The sequence below is a fragment of the Eurosta solidaginis genome, chromosome 5 (assembly GCF_040869045.1).
Source record: "Eurosta solidaginis isolate ZX-2024a chromosome 5, ASM4086904v1, whole genome shotgun sequence".
Taxonomy (NCBI): domain Eukaryota; kingdom Metazoa; phylum Arthropoda; class Insecta; order Diptera; family Tephritidae; genus Eurosta; species Eurosta solidaginis.
In genome coordinates this window covers 219,152,615-219,176,144 of record NC_090323.1, presented here as the reverse complement: position 1 = coordinate 219,176,144, position 23,530 = coordinate 219,152,615, and the positions used below count along the sequence as shown (strand labels likewise).

Here is a 23,530-nt window from a genome sequence, read left to right as displayed (position 1 = left end):
AATGTATCATAACAATAATAATGATAAAAAATTATTGTTGGGCCTTGAGCTCGATTCGAACCCGCGATCTTAAAATCAGTAGGCCGATATAACAACAAAAATTGTTAATACATCCCAGAGCACGGGGAAAGTGTCAATAAAATATGACACTATGGCAGCATTGCCAACAAACAAGTCCAATTTTCACAGCCATTCTGCAACAGATGTCGCAGTGTTGTGAATATCAATTGGCACGAACCAGAATAGAAGTAGGATTAATGAAGACAAACAAAAGGCCGCTGTGATGGCTGAATGGTTATAGCAGCGGCGCCTAAACGTTGCCGATGAAGGAATTTAGCAGTTCCCGAAATGGATCTATACAACGAGCTTTGGCAGTTGTCTAAAATTTTTTCTTTCTTCTATTCTAATTTAAAAATTTTTTCAATTAAGAAAAAATGTATCATAACAATAATAATGATAAAAAATTATTGTTGGGCCTTGAGCTCGATTCGAACCCGCGATCTTAAAATCAGTAGGCCGATATAACAACAAAAATTGTTAATACATCCCGGAGCACGGGGAAAGTGTCAATAAAATATGACACTATGGCAGCATTGCCAACAAACAAGTCCAATTTTCACAGCCATTCTGCAACAGATGTCGCAGTGTTGTGAATATCAATTGGCACGAACCAGAATAGAAGTAGGATTAATGAAGACAAACAAAAGGCCGCTGTGATGGCTGAATGGTTATAGCAGCGGCGCCTAAACGTTGCCGATGAAGGAATTTAGCAGTTCCCGAAATGGATCTATACAACGAGCTTTGGCAGTTGTCTAAAAAATTTTTTCTTTCTTCTATTCTAATTTAAAAATTTTTTCAATTAAGAAAAAATGTATCATAACAATAATAATGATAAAAAATTATTGTTGGGCCTTGAGCTCGATTCGAACCCGCGATCTTAAAATCAGTAGGCCGATATAACAACAAAAATTGTTAAATAATTTTGGTTATATTAGTTGGTTGACAGCGAACACACACACAAACTGATTTTTTTGGGAAAATGGAAATTTCATTTAAATAATTTTGGGTTTATTAGTTGGTTGACAGCGAACACCCACACAAACTTTTTTATTGGGAAAAATGGAAATTTCGTTTAAATAATTTTGTTTATATTAGTTGGTTGGCAGCGAACACACATATAAACTCTTTTTTGGGGAAAAATGGAAACTTCGTTTAAATAAAATTGGTTATATTAGTTGGTTGACAGCGAACACACACATAAACTGTTTTTTATTTCGAAAAATGGAAGATTAATTTAAACAATTTTGTTTATATTAGTTGGTTGATAGCGAACACACACACAAACTGATTTTTTTTTGGGGAAAATGGAAATTTCATTTAAATAATTTTAGTTATATTAGTTGGTTGAGAGCGAACACACACACAAAATGGAAATTTCGTTTAAATAATTTTGGTTATATTAGAAATTAATCTACGAAAAATAAAATAACTGTTAAATAAAAAAAATCAAACATATACTAACTGTCACAACCTCGAAGTTTTACTAATGGAGTGATTTAAAGTTTATCGCAGCAACAAATAATAAAAAAAAAAACGAATAAGCGCAAAACATCACACAAACACAAGGCAACAATTATTTAAAGTAACTGAATATGCACACAAGTACAAAAACTTACTAACTTTCTTAAATAGCTGTTAAATTGTAGTTAACTACGTCAAACAACAAAACCTTAAAGCTATTTAGTATTCAATTCAAAACAGCGTACATACATATATTTACTAAGTGTTTGTGGAACACCATTGACAAGCTGCGGGCATTGAAATCTACTTCTAACAACTAGAGTTACTGAGGCGCACACAGACAGCGCTTCTACCCGCATTGGCTGGACATAAGTAAATTGCCCGCAACCGACAAGCCAACCGTGAAGACACAAATTAAATATTGCTGCCATTGTTTGGGAGTTTATTAAATTGATTAGCCGTAACTAATTGGAGACAACCAAGCGAGTACAGGCCCAGGGCGTAACGTTATAGCAATATACACACATACATACATAGAGCAATAACAACAATAATATCAACAATAAACAAAGCCACAACTGTGTAAGCGCACAAAAGAGTCATGAAATCCCAGCTGCAGGCAGCATGCAAAATATAGTGAAATGCTTAGTGCAATATAGCAACAACAAAAAATAACAAACAGCCAGAATAAAACAAAAACAATATACAAAAACACTACAAAAAAAAAAAAAAAACAATAACAAAACTATAAAACATACAGCATCAGCTTTAAGTAAAAATAAAAATTGTTGGGATAAATTTGCAATTATATACGCACACAACAACATAACAATTAGCAGCAGTTAAGGTAATACATACACACTCACATAGTTTATACCTATACACATACACACATTTTCATTAAAACACTAATACACTAATATACATTTTTGACAAATTGAGGGTCACGTTGAGGTTTGAACCTACTTAATCCACACTAATACGCACACATACGCACGCACGCTCCCATTGCTTAATGAAGAGCCATATTTCATCCACTGTTGGGGTATAATTTAATTAGCCAAAATAGCGCAACGTTGGAAACAGCTCAAGCAGCATATCCTCAATCAGCAGCAGCAAAATAGGGCCGTACAACCTGACGATCAGCTGCAGCCGCAGGCGCAGCAGCAACAACAACAGCAGCAGCAGCTGCAGCCGCAGGCCCAATTATCAACATCGCAAAGGCAGCAACAACAACAGCAGGGGCCTTCCAAACAGGCGCAACAAGCAGCAGCAGTCGAGGCGAGGCAGCAGCAACAGCAACAACAAAAACAACAGCAACAACAACATAAACAACAGCAAACGGCGCACCAGGTTTTCCAGAAAGTAGCGCTTGCAGGGCTACAACAACAAAAACAGCAACAACAACAACAGCAGCAACAAAAACAGCAAACAACAGCACAATCTCAATCTCCCAAGCAAACTGCAGTCGGTTTAGCAACTTCAGTTACATCTGTTGGCACAACAACAGCTAACGCCACCACAACAAATCACACCACATCAGCTACAAGTACAACAACAACAACGGCCACAACGGCGGCCAGAGTATTTTCACGTTACGATAGCATTGAAGAGCTGCAGCAACGTAAAAGTCGAAGTGGAAGCGCAATTGGAATAACACCAGTGGTTGCGGCAGCCGCACAGGGTGCACAAGGAGCGCGTGGCAGTATAGCAGTCGGAGTTGGTGGTGGCGGTTTGTATGCAGCATCCACAGGTGCACGTTTACCAATAGCAGGTGGCAGTGGTGTGCGTAGCGCAGCAGGTTCGCGTAGTGGCAGCACTGTTGCTAGCATTGATGGACATCGTACGATTTTAAGTCCCAGCAGTGGTGCAACGATTTCGTCAGTTGGTCAGCAACATCAGCAATTAAGTCGTGGAAGTGTGAATGGCTATACAGCAGCTGGTGGCATTGTTGGCGGTGTTGTTGGTATTGGAGGTGGCGCTAGCAATTGTGGGAGCGGTAGTGGAACACAATTGATTGGTGGTCAAATATCAGCAGCACGAGCGCGTCAATCAATAAGTTCACCATCCGGGGTGGGTGCACAAGGTGGTACAGCGGTTGTGAATGATTTTGGCAATACAGGCCTATTACAGATAGGTGGTGGTGGCAGTGCTGCAGCTGGCGGTCAAGTTGGTACTGGTACAACTGGTGCAGGTGGTGGCAGTGCAGGAGGTGGTGGTGGTGGCGGCATTGTTGTTGGTCATCCTGGTGTACCCAAACGCCAAGGCAGCTTTTCAAATGTTTTCTCAAAAATAATTGATGGTATGCCCGCCGGTACAATGTTTTCCAAATTTAAGAGTGCCAATACGGCGTCATCTTCGCTACAAAATATCACCGATGCAAATCCGATTAGCCAATACTTTGAAATTGGCAAGCAAGTTGCATGTGCTGGTCCGGAACTGTTGTGGCGGATACATGACGGCTATCGGAAAAGTGATGGCAGGGTGAGTAATATTATTATAATTCGTTATTTGTCTAAAATATGAAATATCGTGGTAAGGAAAAGAGTACATCCTTAAAAAAGCGGATGATATGGCTAAACAGCGCGCGTGCCTCGAAGCTTGTACCGTATACGTCCCAAGTAGATTAAGCGGCATGGAAGGAAGGTGAGAGTAGCACATGATCCACTTAGAAAGAAAGTCGTGAAAGTAAGTAAAGGGTTGCAAAGTGTCGGACATCATGTGTAGGTCTTACAACCTTAAATCACCAAAGCTATCTTATCATTGAAAGAAGGGACTGATGATGAATATTCTGACTGAACACTGCCTTCTGGCATTATATGCTTGCTTAGAGGTCGCAGTTATTTCATAACTTATTTTTCTGGTTTCTGATGAGATTATTCAGCTTGGTCTTTTAGAAATCTTCTGATAACATTATAGACTCCTGAGTTTTTGTGACGTCCTATCGGGCTGCCTTGTTCAACCTAACCTGACTCCTATTAACCTTACTAACAATCTGTGACCAATTTGTGGACAGCGTTATTGATGCAATATGTTCTGAATATATTATTCGCCTTTTGGTGTTCTATGACACGGTTGGCCCATTCAATTTGTGCACTGTTCGGTGGCATTAATTTCACCCGAATTTTGAAAACATCTCGTCCGTGGCAACTTTCCTCAAAAAGTTTAGTATATTCTTTATATAATCTATATATTGCGCTATATTTACCTGGAATTTGAACCATTTTAATGCAGAGTTTTGAGTCTATCTGCATTTGAACCTGGCTTTGAGAAGATGGTTGGTGTCTTGTGGGTACAGATTGCATTCAGGAGAAACATTGTGTATGCCGGTTTGATTCTGGATAGGTAAATGTTTAACCAACTGCAGTATCCCGATGGAAGGTGTGCCAGAGTGACGCACGTCCTTCTAGGAAATCTGTTCTCATTCACTGCGAGTGCCAGACTGACGCGTATGTCGTTAGGAAGTATGTTCTCTTTCACTGCGAGTTTCTTGAATTGAACTCTGAGAACGGAGTTTACCGGAAATTTATCGGCGAAAGATATTCGCGACTTTTCGTGGATGAGACTGGAGGCCTCTTTATGAGCATCTTGTTCAAAGGCTGACTTCTAGTGTGCCAGATTTCTTCGTTATGCTTGGATAGATTTCCCTTTATATCCCTGGGGGAGACAGGGCCTCGTAAATCAGTTGTCTGTTAATCCTTATTTCAAATGTCATTTCTCTTGTTTATAGAGGGTATTCCCTCCTCACTATGTAGATAGTGTTTTGGCGACGTAAAAAGATATCCCATGGCATTTCTGAGCTTGGTGTTTTAGAAGGCCTTCGGGAACCTTTAATGTGTCTTCAGGCTTTTTACTCCATATCACATAATAATTAAGAGTCACATCACCTAGATGAGTCCTTGCTTTACCAGAGCGACGTTAGCCGGCGTTTCATCCTTCAGCTCACAGAAACGACAATTTTGAGTATCGAATAGATTCAGCTTACTTAGGTGATATCGTAGACCACAGTGTCCCTTATAGTACCCAGTGAGAGCCCTTCGGTCCTGCCTGCTTAGATTAATAACTTTGGCTAATAATTTCGTTGCCGGAAGTATAAACAGTTTGGTCTGTCTTTGCTCTGGGCAGTCAATCCAGTGACGTATGAATTGTTTTCTTTCCCAGATACTTATGGGTTCCCTGGGGTGTGTGAGTCCACAAAAGAGCTCTGGACTATAGAATGCTGCTATAGGACCCTGCTTTGCTATGTAATCTGCATGTTCATTACCTTCATGTCCCTGATGTCTGGGAACCCACCTTAACAAAACCTTCTTTTTTGGCTCCCAGGTCATTAACGATTTCAATGCAGTCATCCACTGGCTTAAATGTAACTGTGTAGGATTGCAAGTCACGCAGGCCTGCCTGGCTGTCCGACATAATGCTCTTCGCAGACATTCTCTACCGCAGACTTATATTGTATGGATTTCTGCCTGAAATAGGGGGGGTAGCGTCCTATTGGTATCGATTGCTTGAAGTTCGGCCCATAGATCCCAGCTCTCGTTCATTCAGTCATCGAATTGCGATCCATCCGTGAAACAGACCTCTGGGTCATTATAAGTATTCTCTGTTTCCCAGTGGTCCCTGTCCACAATGAAACTTCCGTGTGATTCTGAGCTTAGGGGACATTACGTCACGCAGCTTTAATGTGGGATTTCCTATGCATTTTCTTATTACTTTCATATGCCCTATTATGTTTCCTGGCTTCACCTCCGAAATATTTTGAAGTCTTAGTGCACCTAGTGTTGTCTCTTTCTCTACCAGAATAGGGAAGGCAAGTATTCCTGCTACAGCACTAAGTTCATCAGCAGTCATGTTCTCATCGCACCTGTTATGCCAATGCAAACTAGTCGATGTAGTTTGCTTAGTTTTGCTGTTGCCGTTCTTTGCGTGGCATAAGTGACTATTGGCCTTACAACTACACCAAATTTCCAGTATTCCTGTTTTGGAGATATCCCCCATATTTTGCCGTAGAGTCGAGTAGTCGAAGAAAGCTGCTGTTGCTTTGTTAAGGATAGTATCAAAATGAGCATTCCGAGTGAGGGTTCTATCCAGTGTGACCCCTAGGTATTTTGCCTCCATTGATAATTGTATTTTAGTTCCACCCGGGAATGGTTCTGGGATGGATGCTTTCCTTCTCCGGGTGAAAGGTACTAGGACAGTTTTGTTAGGATTGATAGAGAGTCCTTTGTTATCGCACCACCTCTCTATGATGCGAAGGGCTTGTTGCATGCGATCTGATATTGTTACCTCGTGCATCCCTGTGATGCGAATAACTAGGTCATCTGCATACAATTGTATGTCAAATCCCTTGGCTTTCAATAGCTGAAGCAGGTCACCTATGACCAGGATCCACAGGAGAGGGTAGAGCACACCTCCTTGTGTGCATCCTCTTGTAGCCGAAATTGATTGAGTTGTCCCTCCCAGTTCTAAATGGATTTTCTACTCTTTACATGGACAGCACCCCTTCAGCGCTTATGTCCTTGTCAATCTTAGCTTGTTCGATGGCTTGATGTGTTGTGTAAATTCAATGTTACTCATCCCCATTCAAGCGAGCCTGTAAATATTCCACACAATTTGGATTAAAATCACATATGATGAATTTCATATCAAAACCTATAAAAAAGGAGCATTTTGAACCCGACCCCTCAGATTTTGATGAAATTTTGCATAGAGGTACATTTTACCTATTCAATCACCACTTCGTTTTTAGAAATTGGTTTTTTTGAAAAATTGTGGGCGTGGCAAGGTGTCAAAAATGTGAAAAATGCGTGAAAAATTACGGTAATAGGTACTTTTGAGCTGTGATAACTACGGAACGGTTCAACCGATTTCAAAAATCTTGATACCATTGAAAAGGTATTGGAATCCGCTTTCGAAGACGTATACTGTAAGAATTTTTGTTTCGCTGGAAAACCATTCTTTTTTAAGTTTTTTAAAAACTAAACTTGTAAAAAATTACAAAGGTCAAGCACTTAAAACAAGAAAAATTCTTTCAGTATAATAAAATTTTCGCAGTGCACGATTTCGATAGCCGATTAGAATACGTTTCCAATCGTATCAAGATCTTGGAAATCGGTTAAGCCATTCCGTAGCTATCACAGCTCAAAAGTACCTATTACCGTAATTTTTCACGCAACTTTCACACCTTGCCACGCCCACAATTTTTCAAAATTCAATTTACAAAAATGAGGCTGTGTTTGTGTAGGTAAAGTGTACCTTTATGCATATCGGTTTTGATATGAAATTCATCATATAGTATACATATGAACCAAATTGTGTTTAAAAGGAAAAAGAACACGAAAGGCAATACTCAGAAGCTTTATAAAGCATGCATCGGGACATTTATATTGCTGAGTGGATAGAGCCATCTGGCTTAACACCAGTAAGAAGTATGAATGTTGGAGATTTTGAGCTCACAGCTCCGCTCGCGAAAAGCTAGCTGATGAAGAAATAAAGTTATGTTTTTTTAAGTCTTTCATTTAAACAAATAATAAACAAAGAAAGCTCTTTAAATTTAATTTTTACATATATCGCTGCAGGAATGTTCAATATTTGTTTTCGAGAAGAAAATCGCGGAGAAGCTGCACAAGCCGAGACGGAAAGAGACCGTGACGGAATTATTGAAAAATTCAGTAAAAACGATGGAACGATTTCGCCATCCAAGAGTGAGTTGTTATTATTTAAATTTCAATAAGAAATTAACTTTGCTAGAAAAGTATAAATCCCACAAGTAATTGTAATATATGGGAACTTATTAATTTTTTTTTTCGCTACCTTACAGATTTTACAAGTTATGCATACAGTGGAAGAGTCGACGGATACATTGGCTTTTGCAACTGAACCTATTTATGCTAGTCTTTCTAACATTTTGGCGTTTCATGTAAGTAGAGAATTATATATGTAAGTATGTATTGCTTTTCGGCCACCGTGGTGTAATGGTAGCGTACTACGCCTACCACACCGTATGCCCTGGGTTGCACACCCAACAAAACATCAAACATTTTAGAAATAAGGTTTTTCAATTAGAAGAAAATTTGTCTAAGCGGAGTCGCCCCTCGGCAGTGTTTGGCAGGCGCTCCGAGTGTATTTCTGCATTGAAAAGCTCTCAGTGAAAACTCATCTGCCTTGCAGATGCCGTTCGGAGTCGGCATAAAACATTTAGGTCACGTCCGGCCAACGACGCAAATTGAAAGAGAAGCTCGGCCTTATACCTCTTAGGAGGTTATCGCGCCTTACATTTTTTTTTTATGGATTGCTTTTCAATACATGTGAAAATTGTGTGTCAACAAATAAGAAAAAAGGCTCGTTGTTGTTGTAGCAGTGCTACGCCCAATCCAATTGGTCCCTGCAGTCAAAAGCCCAAATAGTCAGCTAACATTCTAGTTCATTGACTAGAATTTTGTGGGGTTATTCATACCAGTTAGAGTAGTTCATTGTAGTGAAGGAACGATATTTCACTATTGGTTATTGCATCGCCGCGATTGAAATATCGCTAATAGTGATAGCTATTACTATCCAAATATATCAGTGATTGGCGATTTTCCTTCATTCGATTCTTTTGAATGACAATCACCTCTGGCAGCATTTCGCCAATAGCGATATTTCTTCATGAAGCGATATTTCTTCACTCGGTTGTGTTTACTTTTAGCTAGTTTGCTCTTTCAGGCGACGTTATTTTGAATTGATATTATTATAAACGACGTTTTGATCTGGTTGGCTGCGAAAATTTGGTTGTATTCATTTATCAAAAATCCGTTTTAATACCGAGTGAAAGATGACAGCAAATTATAGCAAAAGAAGGAGTGAAATGTGGCAATTTTACGAGCCCATAAATGAAACGCATGCAAAGCCCGGTGATAATTGTAAAAGTCCCCGTTCATACAAATATTTCATGAAGTGTTTAAAAGAGATTAAAAGACTGATTTTTTTTGTTTTTAATTACAAATTACGCCAAATAGACCTGGGTCTTTAGACTTTAGGCAGTAGCCGTTAGCAGTTTTAAAAAATTTGTGTTTTTGATGGAAAAATTTAAGAATTATAGAAATATATATCACTCGTCTTATTGTAAACAGATGTAACTCAAAATTAAAGTTTTTTGGGAGAATGCAATTCTAGTTTTGTCATATTTCATGGTTAATTCTCCGGCTAATTTCTGGGGCACTGAAGTGGGTGGCTAATTTTCTGTTAAAAAATATATTGATAGTAGTTCGAAGAATTTGCTTTATTTTTGCTCTGCATTTTTTCATTTAAAATTAATTCACTTTACTATAAAAACATTATGTAGCCAAATACAACTTTCAGAATAAACTCATACGGAGCATTTCTGAATAGATCGGTGTATTATAAAAATAATAGCAAATAAATCATGTTTTTATAGTGTTACATATACAGATTTATTTCGGGTTGATTTTTCTTACATTTAAAAATCAAAGCATTTTCAATTAACAAAATTTATAAAATAAAGATGCATAGCCATCAATTTCCGCAAGTTTATCTCATTGTGTGTAATACGAGACATAATGTCATCAGCCAGTTAATAATATTGCATTGTAATATCTCAGAGAAGCTCGGCCTGAGATCTCTTCGGAGGTTATCGCCTTACATTTATTTTTTTTTTTTTTTTATTTTAATATCTCAGAAAATTAGAATTTCACATTACATCAGTTTACAATAAAAGGTACATATTTTTTTTTTTTATTCCAATTTTGGTTCATATATTCTGTATACTAAACTAAATTAATTCAATCTACTCCGGTAAACAAACTTAAACATTCCTCTTTTATATCCAAATATACAAATTGCACATTGGCTTATTAAAAATAAATTAAAGTGATCACTATAGCTATAAAAAAATAGCCGCGATTCAAAAATCGCCATCACTATTTTCACTGATAGTTCAAAATCACTGTATCGCCCATCACTAGTTCATTGACTATAACTTTGTGTTAGTTAGTATTTTTTCATATCAGTAGTCCCAAACGGAAAACCTATGCCGATGCCAAAACACCGTGGCCATGAGGGCATCAGCAGCCTAGCACATATTTACTTCTACTTGTCGTTCAAAAGCTTTTGCTATTACTTTGTTGTTTAGTTACATAAAGGTCGCCAAATACATTTATGCTTTTGCTATTACAGAATAACGGAGAAAGGCAAGGATAAACCCACTACCAAAGACCGGAAACCCAGTCAGTATCTACCGATATTATCGCCTTAGTCAGTAACAAAAATGTTTAAAGCCATTACGATTCCCTCATTTAAACGAAATTCTTAAGTTATTCAGTCATCAGCATGACTTCCGTAAAGCGCATATCATTACCATCGTTCTGAACTCAATTATTTCTCATAATAGGACGGTGCTGGTGTAGGTTGGCCTGTTTTGACACAGTCAACCACGACTGGCTCGTTCCTTCTGGTTTAGATAGACAGATAATTTATTGAGGATTGCACTGCGATTATTGGCCTATTGCGCCCTCACCTCCTTCACAGCACCTCATCAAAGTCGACTTCTTGATGAACGCTAGCAGTTCTCTTGGCTTGAGGGATTTAATATGGGAATCGAGAGGGATTTAATATCGGTTATACAAGAACTACTTGTATTTTTAATACACCTCCCCTGGAGCCAGCTTAACCCAGAGATAATTAATAAAGGTCACCAAATTAACTTAATATATGAAATATAAAGAATAAAATGATTTTGAGTTAATTTATCAATTTTCAAGTAATTTTTCAACCAGACTAGGCCTAGTATATTAACTAGTAGGATGCAGATGCAAACATCGACTAGTATGTCATTACAATGATGGGTAGACTGATTAGTAAGCCAACTGGTTTGTTGACGTTGAATACACTAACTAGTATGTCAATTGACTGGCAATTGATATTTCGAAGGACATCGCCGTGTTAAAAATACCAGTTGCTAACATGGAAAAATTACAGAAGTCATACTAGTTGTGATCTTTGTGCAAACTAGTATCCTTCTAGTATTCAACTAGTTGGCTTGACTGCAGGGTGGTATTTTTAACACCGCGATGTCCTACGAAATATCAATTGCCAGTCTCTGCATCGGCATCATACCAATTGACAAACTAGTCATTATATACACCAACATCGTACCAATTGACAAACTAGTCAGCATACCCATCAGGGTCATACCAATTAACACATTAGTCAGCCTTTGCGCCAGCATTATACCAGATGGCATACTAGTTCAATTCAACATCAACATACCAGTTGGCTTGCTACTCAGTCTATGCATCAGTATAATACCAATTAACATACTAGTCGATATATGCATCAGCATCCTAATAGCTAATATACTAGTCCTAGTCGGGTTGCAAGTTTACTTGAAAATTGATAAGCTAGATTATTCATTTCATTCATTATATTTCATATACATATGTATTACTTTAAAATGTATCCGTTCTATGCATTATACTTATTTAATAAAAAGTACCTTGTCGACCGAGCTTTGCTCGGCAATCTTCGAGTATCACGCATAACATACTTTGTTCTACATATCATCATTAATCAAACTTTACTTTTTATACTCAGTTGAGCAGAGCTCACAGAGTATATTAAGTTTGAAGGATAACGGTTGGTTGTACAGGTATAAAGGAATCGAGATAGATATAGACTTACATATATCAAAATCATCAGGATCGAAAAAAAATTTGATTGAGCCATGTCAGTGCGTCCGTTAACACAATAACTTGAGTAAATTTTGAGGTATCTTGATGAAATTTGGTATGTAGGTTCCTGAGTACTCATCTCAGATCGCTATTTAAAATGAACAATATCGGACTATAACCACGCCCACTTTTTCGATATCGAAAATTTCGAAAAACGGAAAAAGTGCGATAATTCATTACCAACGACAGATAAAGCGATGAAACTTGGTAGGTAGGTTGAACTTATGACGCAGAATAGAAAATTAGTAAAATTTTGGACAATGGGCGTAGCACCGCCCACTTTTAAAAGAAGGTAATTTAAAATTTTGCAAGCTGTAATTTGGCAGTCGTTGAAGATATCATGATGAAATTTGGCAGGAACGTTACTCCTATTACTATATGTACGCTTAATAGAAATTAGCAAAATCGGAGAAGGACCACGCCCAATTTAAAAACAAATTTTTTTTAAAGTAAAATTTTAACAAAAATTTTAATATCTTTACAGTAATTAGTAAATTATGCCACCATTCAACTCCAGTAATGATATGGTGCAACAAAATACAAAAATAAAAGAAAATTTCAAAATGGGCGTGGCTCCGCCCGTTTTCATTTAATTTGTCTAGGATACTTTTAATGCCATAAGTCGAACAAAAACCAATCCTTTTGAAACTTGGTAGGGGCACAGATTTGATGACGTTAACTGTTTTCTGTGAAAATGGGCGAAATCGGTTGAAGCCACGCCCAGTTTTTATACACAGTCGTCCGCCTGTCCTTCCGCAGGGCTATTAACACGATAACTAGAGCAAAAATCGACATATCTTTACTGAACTTGATTCACGTACTTATCTGAAAGCACTTTATTTTGGTATAAAAAATGAACGAAATCCGACTATGACCACGCCCACTTTTTCGATATCGAAAATTACGAAAAATGAAAAAAATGCCATAATTCTATACCAAATACGAAAAAATGGATGAAACATGATAATTGGATTGGTTTATTGACGCGAAATATAACTTTAGAAAAAACTTTGTAAAATGGTTGTGACACCTACCATATTAAGTAGAAGAAAATGAAAAAGTTCTGCAGTGCGAAATTAAAAACCCTTGAAATCTTGGCAGGTATTACATATATAAATAAATTAGCGGTATCCAACAGATGATGTTCTGGTTCACCCTGTTCCACATTTTGGTCGATATCTGGAAAACGCCTTCACATATACAACTACCACCACTCCCTTTTAAAACTCTCATTAATACAATTAATTTGATACCAATATCGTACAAACACATTCTAGAGTCACCCCTGGTCCACCTTTAAGGCGATACCACGAAAAGGCGACCACCTATACAACTACCACCACTACACTTTAAAACCCTGATTAATACCTTTAATTTTAAACCCATATCGTACAAACAAATTCCAGAGTCACCCCTGGTCCCTTTTTATGGCGATATCTCGAAAAGGCGTCCACCTATGGAACTAAGGATCACTCCCTTTAAAAATACTCATTAATACCTTTCATTTGATACACATGTCATACAAACACATTCCAGGGTTACCCTCGGTTCATTTTCCTACATGGTTATTTTCCCTTATGTTGTCACCATAGCTCTCAACTGAGTATGTAATGTTCGGTTACACCCGAACTTAACCTTCCTTACTTGTTTTATATGTACATATATTATATATTTTGACTTACCAATATTTGATTTCCTTAAAAATATAGTTATTAATTTCAAACATTTTTTAGTTATACACTATGAAATTCTGACAATTTTATTACATTCCAAAAACTTGTAAAATTCACGAATGACAACTATCAGTTAGTTTAACTAAATGTCAACTTACTTTCCTAAGCGCCATCTGTTGGTAAGTAGTTAAATGGTTAGATGTCGTTTTCAAATTGAACATATGCCTCTAGTGTTTAACGGTAGCAAATTACCATGGTGAGATATCTCTTTGCTATGGTGAGAAATCTTTCTAATAGTAATCTGTGAGAAATCGCAATTATTCATTTCATATTTGCCAAAAATATGTATTTAAATATATTTTGCTAGAATTTGCCACGGTGCCTTGATATTGCATTTCAATTTTATTAGCGTGTGTGAAATTAAGAAAATTAAGTCGAATCATGTGTAAGATTTTTTATGAAGATTTTTAACTTTAATGTTCTTCTTTAAAGCTTTAGTAGAATATGAGTAACCCTAAATGGCAGCCGTACTCAAAAATGTCCCTATTGTAATGCGGAGTGAAATGCCTTTCGTTTGATACCCATATCGGCATATCTCAAGCAAATTTTTTTTATTTCGAATAGGTGGCAACCTTGTGAAACATTCTGAGTGGCAACACCTAGGTAGAAAGGCTTAGAAGGTGATACATTATCTCTGTGCCAAACTTCATTTAAATCAGTTGAGCCGTTCCCGAGATCGTTCGGCTATGCAAACATACAAATATACAAGAATTGCTCGTTTAAAGTTAAAAGATACGTACATTAGGGTGGGTTGATTTGTATGGACGAAAGTTAACCGATATCGCGCCATCGAGTTTTCGATAGGATTTGGGCTCAGAAAAAAGTTCCACTACGCATACCCAAAAAAAAATAATTTTCGAGCCTGCGAAATTTAATTTTATTGACTTTTTTCGACTTCGATTTTTAAGGTTTTTTTCATGACCTATTAAACAAACTTTAATATGTGCACCCTGTCCGACCCAAAAGTGTCCGATAAAAATGTAGGCGATAACAATCAAATGAAAATTTTTTTAGTAGGTCATGAAAAAAACCTTAAACATAAAAGTTGAAAAAAAGTTAAAAAAATGAAATTTCGCAGGCTCGAAAATTATTTTTTTGGGTATGCGTATTGGAACTTTTTTTCCTGAGCCCAAATCCTATCGCAAAATCGATGGCACGATATCGGTTAATAAATCGACCCAGTCTAACGTAAATATATATAAAAACTTAAAAAGTATAAATCAAAATTTCTAAACTTGTTTAAATGTATTTTTGATTTCAGAATTTTCAAAAGAAAATTACAATTGTAGCTCAGAATATATATTTGTACTTAATAAGATTTTGAAGTTTCGTTTCTAAATTTTAAAGACATTGGCTGCCCACTCAAATAGTTTGCGGCCAATCTACTAAACCAACGGAAAAAGAACGAGCGAGTCGTGGTTGTGTCAAAACAGGCCAAGCTGCACGAGCACCATTCTATGATGGTTGTTAATGGAGTTCAGAACGGCGGTAGTGATATGAACTTTACGGAAGTCATGCTGATGGCTGGATAACCGAAGAATTTCTGTTAAATGAGGGAATCGTAACGGCTTTAAAAGTTTTCGTTACTGACTGAGGGGATAATATCGGTAAATACTGGATGGGTTTCCGGTCTTTGGTAGTAGGTTTATCCTTGCCATTCTCCGTTATTCTGGAATGGCAAAGGCTTTTAATGACAAGTAGAAAAGATGTGCTACGCTGCTGGCCTTTTTAATGGCTTCTTGAACCTCTGTTGAGGTAACGGTGAGGAGCGACTTGTCATGCTTGTGTTTATGTGCCATGGATTTGGACGATATCTAGCATTGTATGCATGGCAAATTAACTGCAGAAAGCACTCACGCATTTCCACGAGTCCGACAGATGAAATTCTAGTCGAATAAATTATTCAAATACTAACTAGTATGAATAAAACCACAAAATTATAGTCAATGAACTAGAATGTTTGCTGACCAATTTGGCTTTTGACTGCAGGGTAATTGATGGTAAGCTCAAGAGCTGATAAGTTTAAATTAGTTACGTATACGCCAAGGATTCTTTTGATGGAAAAAAATGAAAGAAAGCTAACTTGAACACTAAACATGTATATGCAAAAATCTACGTTCACGCATACATACACACGTGCGATAATTTAAAAGGTTTTAAGTGTTTCCGCATAAAAAAACAGCAATTTTCTTAAAATGCGAAGGTGTGTGGTTCGCGCTGCTAAGTAATTCATTTACAACTAAGACGTCTAAAAAATTCCATGCTATTTTTACAAGCCATTAATATTTATTAGTCTAAGGGATGCACTGTGCGCAATTTGGCAATACCACCCAAAAAATAATAAAAACTTCGCTATAGAGGAAGTAAAAATTAAATTTGTGGCCATGAACAAGAAAGACAATAAAAAAAATTATAATAGAATAATGAAGCCAATTTGCTAGAATACTTATTTTAATAGCATTTAGGCTACAAGACGGCAAGTATTTTATTTGGTCTTCATACACTGGCCGAGCCAGTTTTTTCACTCTAAGTAGATCAAGAATAAGGCAGGACAAATAGTAGTGGAATGCAATACTGGTGGCCATAATTCATCAACCACTAACAAGCTGCTGATTTCTAAAACTAAGCAAATCTTCAGACACTTGACAGTACATCATGACCTGAAGGCTTCTTAGAAGGCGAATACCAAAATTTTCTCTCTGTGGAAGCTGCAAGTTGGGTGAGAGGGGGAGGGGGGCGAAGAGAAGCAGACTGGCAGAGTTGCAGACAAAGCGCCTAAGATTTCTTTGGGAAGGGAATCGCACTTAAGCTTTTATGGGAAGTTAAGTGATAGAAATATGATAAAGGAAATATCTTGTTAGACAATAGTTCTTTGTACCGAAATTCACTAAGGGCATTCACAACTTACAAAAATGTGTCCGGGTAAGAGCAAGGGAAATTTACATAACTATCTCCAGAGACTGCTAAAAGCCTATAGCAATTAGACCGCATTCAATAAATTTTAGATAAGAAAATAATCTGGATATTCTTCATAAGTAAGCAAATGCAAATTTCGAAGACGGATAGAAGGGCTTGGGCGAAGGTACAAATCTGTTGAGGGCCTTTAAGCGCAAAGAAAGCAGCGTAAAGAGAGTCTTATGAAAACAAACTGCTGTGTAGACACCAAATGTTCTAGAGAAGCTTCAAAACTAAGAAAAGTTCTGTCTTAAAGCAAAACAGTTCAGGGTCCGATAAGAAAAGACACGCTTCCAAAGGCAGCCGGTTCTATGTATCAGAGCGACTCGGGATTTTTCCCGACCATGGGCTGTAATTTCAGTGTAACCCCATTTAATTTGTTGTAACCCCTATAAGAAAAGACAATAAGGAAGAGACGTATAATAGCAAAGAGCTCCTTAAGGCACTAATAAATGTGTAGTAGGTAGTGTGTAAAAAAACACAAAAAAAAAATATTTGAATCTCAGTTCCAGATGAAATATTCCTTACTATGCAATAAGTGCCTGGTAAAACGGACATGAAAAAGCACAAGATAATCTCTGATGTGAAGTCTGAGTCATATGACTCAAGGTAAGAGTACTGCTAACGTCATCCTCTAATTAAAGTTGAGAAAACTTTGTTATTTTTACGAGAAAAAGTAAAGGCTTAGCCTAGCAACCTTCCTGCTCAAAACGTTTCGTTTTAGTAATCAAAAGTGGGAAATAACTACGTGATAATAATTCGTTAAAATAATTCTAGACAGAAAGTTCTCTTGGCAGTTCAACGAGGAGAAAAAAAATGCAAAAAAAAAAGCCTCCGTGGCATTACAAAAACGTAAAGGAATGCTGGGGTGTGAGTGTAGCTCATGATTCTTCCTTAGTCATTGGTTGTTAATTGCGATTTTGAAGCCTATTCTGTACTCATTAGCCCTTCTTCAATGTATGGCCACACAAAAAAGATAAGCATATCGTCTTATCAAAAACCAACTAACTACACACACATAAGGACGGGTACGTATGCAAAAAGGTAAAATTTTGTGTGTGCGGGGCAGCGTCAGCACAGATTGTAGGTCCATGTTAGTGTATCGTCCTCTACTACTAGCTCCCGTGCCTGCAGTTCGATAGTGATCTTGAGGTAGAAGGGTCATATAAGTGTGGGTGGGGAAATGGCGAAGGATACAAATAATACAAGGTGGAGCATCTGGGGTTAGCTTTGCTGGTACGAAAATAGACAGATACTATAAGCTACCACATCACTGTAAGGCCTTACAAGCGTAAGTAATTGCCGTGAACATAAACTGCAGCCACTGCTGACACAACCAAACATCTATTGAGGTAGTAATATCACATATTTCAGCAGCTACAAGCGTTTTAGAGTATAGGAAGTCACTAAAAAGAAATGGGCTAGAGAGTAGCTAAGATATAAACTTGGTATCCGGTCAATGGGAATAGATGGTAGTAGAATTGTTTGAATGTCTTGGTTTGAATGTTGTGCTTTAAATTTCTTTCAGTGCTTTGAATTGCTTATACCTACACTGTTAGAGCCGTTGAAGAGATCTTGTTTTCAATCCATGCCGAAGCTGTTATTACCTATATACCTAAGAATGGTTTTCTCTGATGTTGCAAAGTGGACTACTAAAGTAACATTGTTTCCAATCTAAGCATTCGACCTGTTTTGTCGTTGGTTAGGTTTTTGTTTCTGTTGCATAGTCGTTACTAGTGCGGCGCAGCCTCTTAGGATATTTTAATTATCTCGTTATGTCTGCGATAATTTTTCAAGCTTCTTCGAATATTCTGAGCAGTCTACAAATATATGGTACACCACCACTATTATTTCTCCACCACAGTGGTCGGCTATGTAATTTTCTTTATATTTGAACTGGTGATGGTATTCTTTAAAGCATCCATATCCGCTTAAGAACAGGCTTAGGTTGACGTTCACTTCGTCTTTAGTTCGTGACAACCGGCTTTTCAGGTCTGTGATCCAACGTTCTATTCAGTGCCCCTTGACGAGTTGGTCCATCTCAGCTGGTAGTATTGCATGCTGATTTCTCAGACTCGGAACTTGTATTTTCGTTGTTGTTGTTGTAGCGATAAGGACGCTCCCCAAAGGTTTTGGGGAGTATTAGCGATGTTGATGGTCCTTTGCCGTATGCACATGAGGTACGTTCCGGCAACAAGCACCATTAAGGCAATTGCCCGAACATCTCGGGGCGATTTAGTATGGCCATAAGAAAATTCTAGACCAGAATGTGTTCCCATCTCCTTGATCCATGACGAACTTGGGGTCGCCAAACCCTTAAAAAATATGATTTGCCACGGGTAGTTGAGGTTGACAATTGGGTGGGAGAACCTCTAAATTGCGCTGGAAACCCTTTGAATAAATTTGGTATTTTAGTCGCCTCTTCGAACAGGCATATATGCCGCGGGTATATTATAATTTATTTATTTTATTTATTATTTTCATACTCGGATATAATCGCTACTTCATTTGCTAATATATCATTGGCTTACGTTCCTAGTCTTTGTACCGTTGCCTCATGTGAGACTTTTTAAACGCACTGCGCACTCAGAGCACGCATAGGCGGTACGTTGTCTTTACTCCGCGAAGGTATGAGCTGCAAAGTGTTAAAGGCTATGTGCTAGTCCTTTCGCATTGGTCTTATTACTGAAAAGAGAGAACTGTGGGCTCATGATAGACGTTCATACATGGCACTACATTTTTGCAATCACACTCACATAAATTAGGTCTGGTTAAGGACAACAGGTGTGAAGAGAGCGGGATGAAGCATTGGTAATTATATATGGTAACTTTTAACTTAACACAATAGAGGTGGCTGGTTTGCGCAAGATGGCTCAAATGGTGGGCGAGGCGATACATGTGTACACAGATGGTTCCAAAGTAGTGGAAGGAGTAGAGTATGCGGTACACTATGCTCATGAAGAAAAAACAGATCTTACAGGCTGCTGATCACTGTAGGGTTTTCCAAGCGGAAGTATTAGCCGTAACCAAAGCAGCTGAAACATTGGAAGAGAATAGCTTCAACTGCAACCGTGTTAACTTTTATATTGAAAGCCAAGCAGCAACTAAGGCAATAATCTCACATAGCGCAGCACCTATATGCGTGTTAGAGTTTAAACAGTCTCTGGAAAGAATCGGGGCATATGGGAATAGATGGGAATGAAAAAGCAGATGAACTAGCTAAAAAAGGTGCATCCCTTAAAGCTTGCTCCATAGATGTCCCGATTAGATTGGGCGAGATTAAGAGAAGCCGATGATCGACCCAGCGGGAAAGGCTTGGGTTCAAGCGCGGGGCTGTAAAGTGTCAAGGATTATGTTTAAGTCTTGCAACCTTAAACTAACAAAGTTGCTTCTATCATTAAAAATAGATAACTGTAGACTCATGACGGGTATTTTGACTGGACACTGTCTTCCGACGTCACATGCCTTTAAATTAGGCTTGGTCAGTGACAGCAGATGTGGGAAATGCAGGTTGGAGGTGGAAACGATCGAGCACGTTTTGTGCTCGTGCCCTGCGCTTTCCAGGGTAAGACTCCAGCTATGATACAGCTGTTAGATCTAGAGGCAGAAAGTGGCTTAAGTTCTAGAAAGCTTCTAGTATTTGCCAAGAAGACGGAGTTATTTTATAACATAGATCCTGGTTTTTGAGAGGGTTTTTCAGTTTGGTCATTAAAACAAACATCTGGCAACACAACGGACTCATTCAGTCTATGCGAGGCCCTCACTGACCGGCCAGTTCAACCTAACCTAACCTAACCTAACTTTCAACTTCATATTGATATTTTTATCTCCGAAGAAATGCAATATATCCCAACTTGCAAGTGTCCATTCGATTCTCGCTAGATTTTAACATTCATATCATTTTAATATCATTTGCTCATCCAAATTTTTATATAAAATTGCACACTGTCTCCCTTACAGGGAATATTTAAATGAATTTACTAACTGCAACAGCGCTTTCAGAGAGTCAACTTTACCAATACAAATTTGTATATGCATACATTGAATATATGCGTAGTTGTGTTTCTGTGTGTTTGCTTATATATGTAAAATTTCTTTTAGGCAATGAATTGTGCCCGCCACCAGAGCCAGACATTCGGTCACGTGTATCACGTTGCAACAGATAAACTTTTCGCATTTTGGTTTATATTTACCACTAATGTTGGGATGGCGCGCATGTTTATGTGGGTGTGTGTATATATTTATGTAGGTTACACTGTCAACATGCTGCGAGCACAGTTACGTACACTCCCACGTATGTAGTGTCGTCTTCAATATAACTCTCATCCACAAATTTACGCCCACTAAATGGGATTGCATCTACCGTCGTGGCCAGTGGTTTTAGCAATTATGCACGTACGCGAAGACACGTACACGACATATATTGGCTACCTTCTGAAACTGACACTTTGATATGTGTGGTAGCGCATAGAGTTAAAGTGCAGCTAGCGGTTTGTCTAATGTTCACATACAGATGTATTCTACATGGGCGTACGAATGCTCCAACCGTGTGTGCGAATGGTGTGTTTATGGAGGAAACAAGTTGGCTGGCGGAATGTAGAATTAGTAACAATTATGGAATACGTAGGTTAGGTTAGGTTGAACTGACCGGTCCATGAGGACCTCACATAGACTGAATGAGTGCGTAGTGCTACCAAAACTTCATTTTAACGACCAAATTAAAAACCCCTATCAAAAAACAGGACCTATGTTATAAAATAACTCCGTCCTCTTGGAAAATAGTAGAAGTTTTCTAGAACTTAAGCCACTTGCTGCTCACTCCTAATAGCTGGAGTCTTAGCCTGGCAAGGGCAGAGCACGAGCACAAAACCTGCTCGATCGTTTCATCCTCCAATCCGCACTTCCTACATTTTCTATCACTGGCCAAGCCTAATTTAAAGACATGTGCCGCGAGAAGGCAGTGTCGAGTCAAAATATCCGTCATGAGTCTACAGTCCTCTCTTTTTAATGATAGAAGGAACTATGTTAATCTAATAATAATTTTTTCCACTTACAGCCTCGCGCTTCAACCCACGCCTTTCCCGCTTGTTCGATCCTCGCCTTCTCTTAATCTCGCCGAATCTAATTGCGACGTCGACGGAGCAAGTTTCCAAGGATGCGCCCTTTTTAGCTAGTTCATCTGCGTTTTCATTTTCATCTATTCCCATATACTCTGGGACCCAATATAGATGTAAACTTCTCTCTTTTCCGATTCTTTTAGGTCAACAGGTGGATTGTGCAGAGTGGCATACAGTGCAGCCGTCGGGGATATTTTCAGGGCTCCTGTAATGCTAAGCATTGATGGAATACGTAATTTCATAACGTAAATAATTGCTATCTCTCCATATAGGTTAGGTAAGGGTGGCTGCTCTGTGATAGCCTGTAAGGACTAAATGGACGTATAAGTTCATTGTGATAATGCTCATAAAAAATGGGATTTAAGGAACGACCGTGTTTGTTTTGACAAAGCCTAGTTTGTGCTTGATTTCTGCAGAGTGAAAGTTAGCTACGCAATCTAAGAAGCATTGTTTTTAGAATAGATTTCGTGTTCTGGCAAGATCGAGGCAAAAAGGAGGAAGATTTTGACACATTATTTCTCAACTATACAGCTGCAGCATAAATGGATTATCATACTGTTGAAGTGTAAAATAATATAAACTCGTACATTGAATACTTGTCAGTAATTGAGTTCTTTATTTGAAATCACTTTCTTTTATGCAAATTAGTTCTTATAAATGCTTACAAACTAGTCGTATGTAAACTAAGATGGGATTTCTGCGCGGCCACCAAGACAGAATCGTCATGATACTTATGAAGAATTATTTTAATTTTTACCGGGATTTGTCACATTCACAACCGCTAGGGTTAGTGCTGTTATTTGATCTTAGAGAACCTGGGTACCTCTTTTTATTTTTAAATTTACCTACTCGAGTACTATTCTATTATAGTTCATTAATTTGTCCCTCAGGACAAATGCGTTTTTATTTATTTTTCAAGTCCTACATTGCCGGCATTTTTCAGTCTGGTCGATTATTTTCCCAAGTCAATAACTTCCTCAACAATCAGTTTGCTAGTATGAAAACGAAAGCGACATGTCTTATATATCGCAAATTTATATAGCGCTTTGCATATACATATGTATTAGGCCGGGTCGATTTGTGGGGAGGCAAAAAATCGCCCATTGCTCTGTGAAAATCATATTCTAGGGATCAAAATAAGAAACTTTGCCGAAGGAACCATACCTCTAGAACGAATTCTGATGTCCCCCCCCCCCCTTTGGGTCGTAGGGGCAAATTTTAAAAAATTCCACTTGGAAATGCCTATGTTTTTTCTTTTTGGAGTTTATTTTTCTCTTTAGCAATTTATTTAGTCGGAACATATGTAAATGAAAAAATTAATTTAACTTAGTAATAGAAAAGAAATTAAAAAAAATTATTTGAAATTAGCGTTTTTACAACCTCTTTTAAAACCAAGGCATCACTGTGATGCATTTGCATGTCGCATAGTTGTGTGGGTTTTTTATTCAACCGTTTTAAAAAATTAAGGTATCACTGTGAC

At 37.9% G+C, this 23,530-nt stretch overlaps 1 protein-coding gene across 11 annotated transcripts in view; it reads left to right on the top strand.

Annotated features, from left to right (window-relative positions):
* bma (SCY1-like protein bma) overlaps nt 1–23,530 on the top strand; it is a 385,396-nt gene that overhangs the window by 192,714 nt on the left and 169,152 nt on the right. For 5 of the 11 annotated variants that reach the window (XM_067788410.1, XM_067788407.1, XM_067788405.1 and 2 more), the window contains exons 1-3: nt 2,587–4,005; nt 8,097–8,222; nt 8,339–8,437. In XM_067788410.1, coding sequence (XP_067644511.1) covers nt 3,826–4,005; nt 8,097–8,222; nt 8,339–8,437 — 405 coding nt within the window. In that variant the 5' untranslated portion in view covers nt 2,587–3,825. Of the gene's footprint in view, nt 1–1,463; nt 4,006–8,096; nt 8,223–8,338; nt 8,438–23,530 lie in introns of those variants that run through there. The other 6 variants (XM_067788411.1, XM_067788413.1, XM_067788412.1 and 3 more) reach the window with 4 other exon arrangements.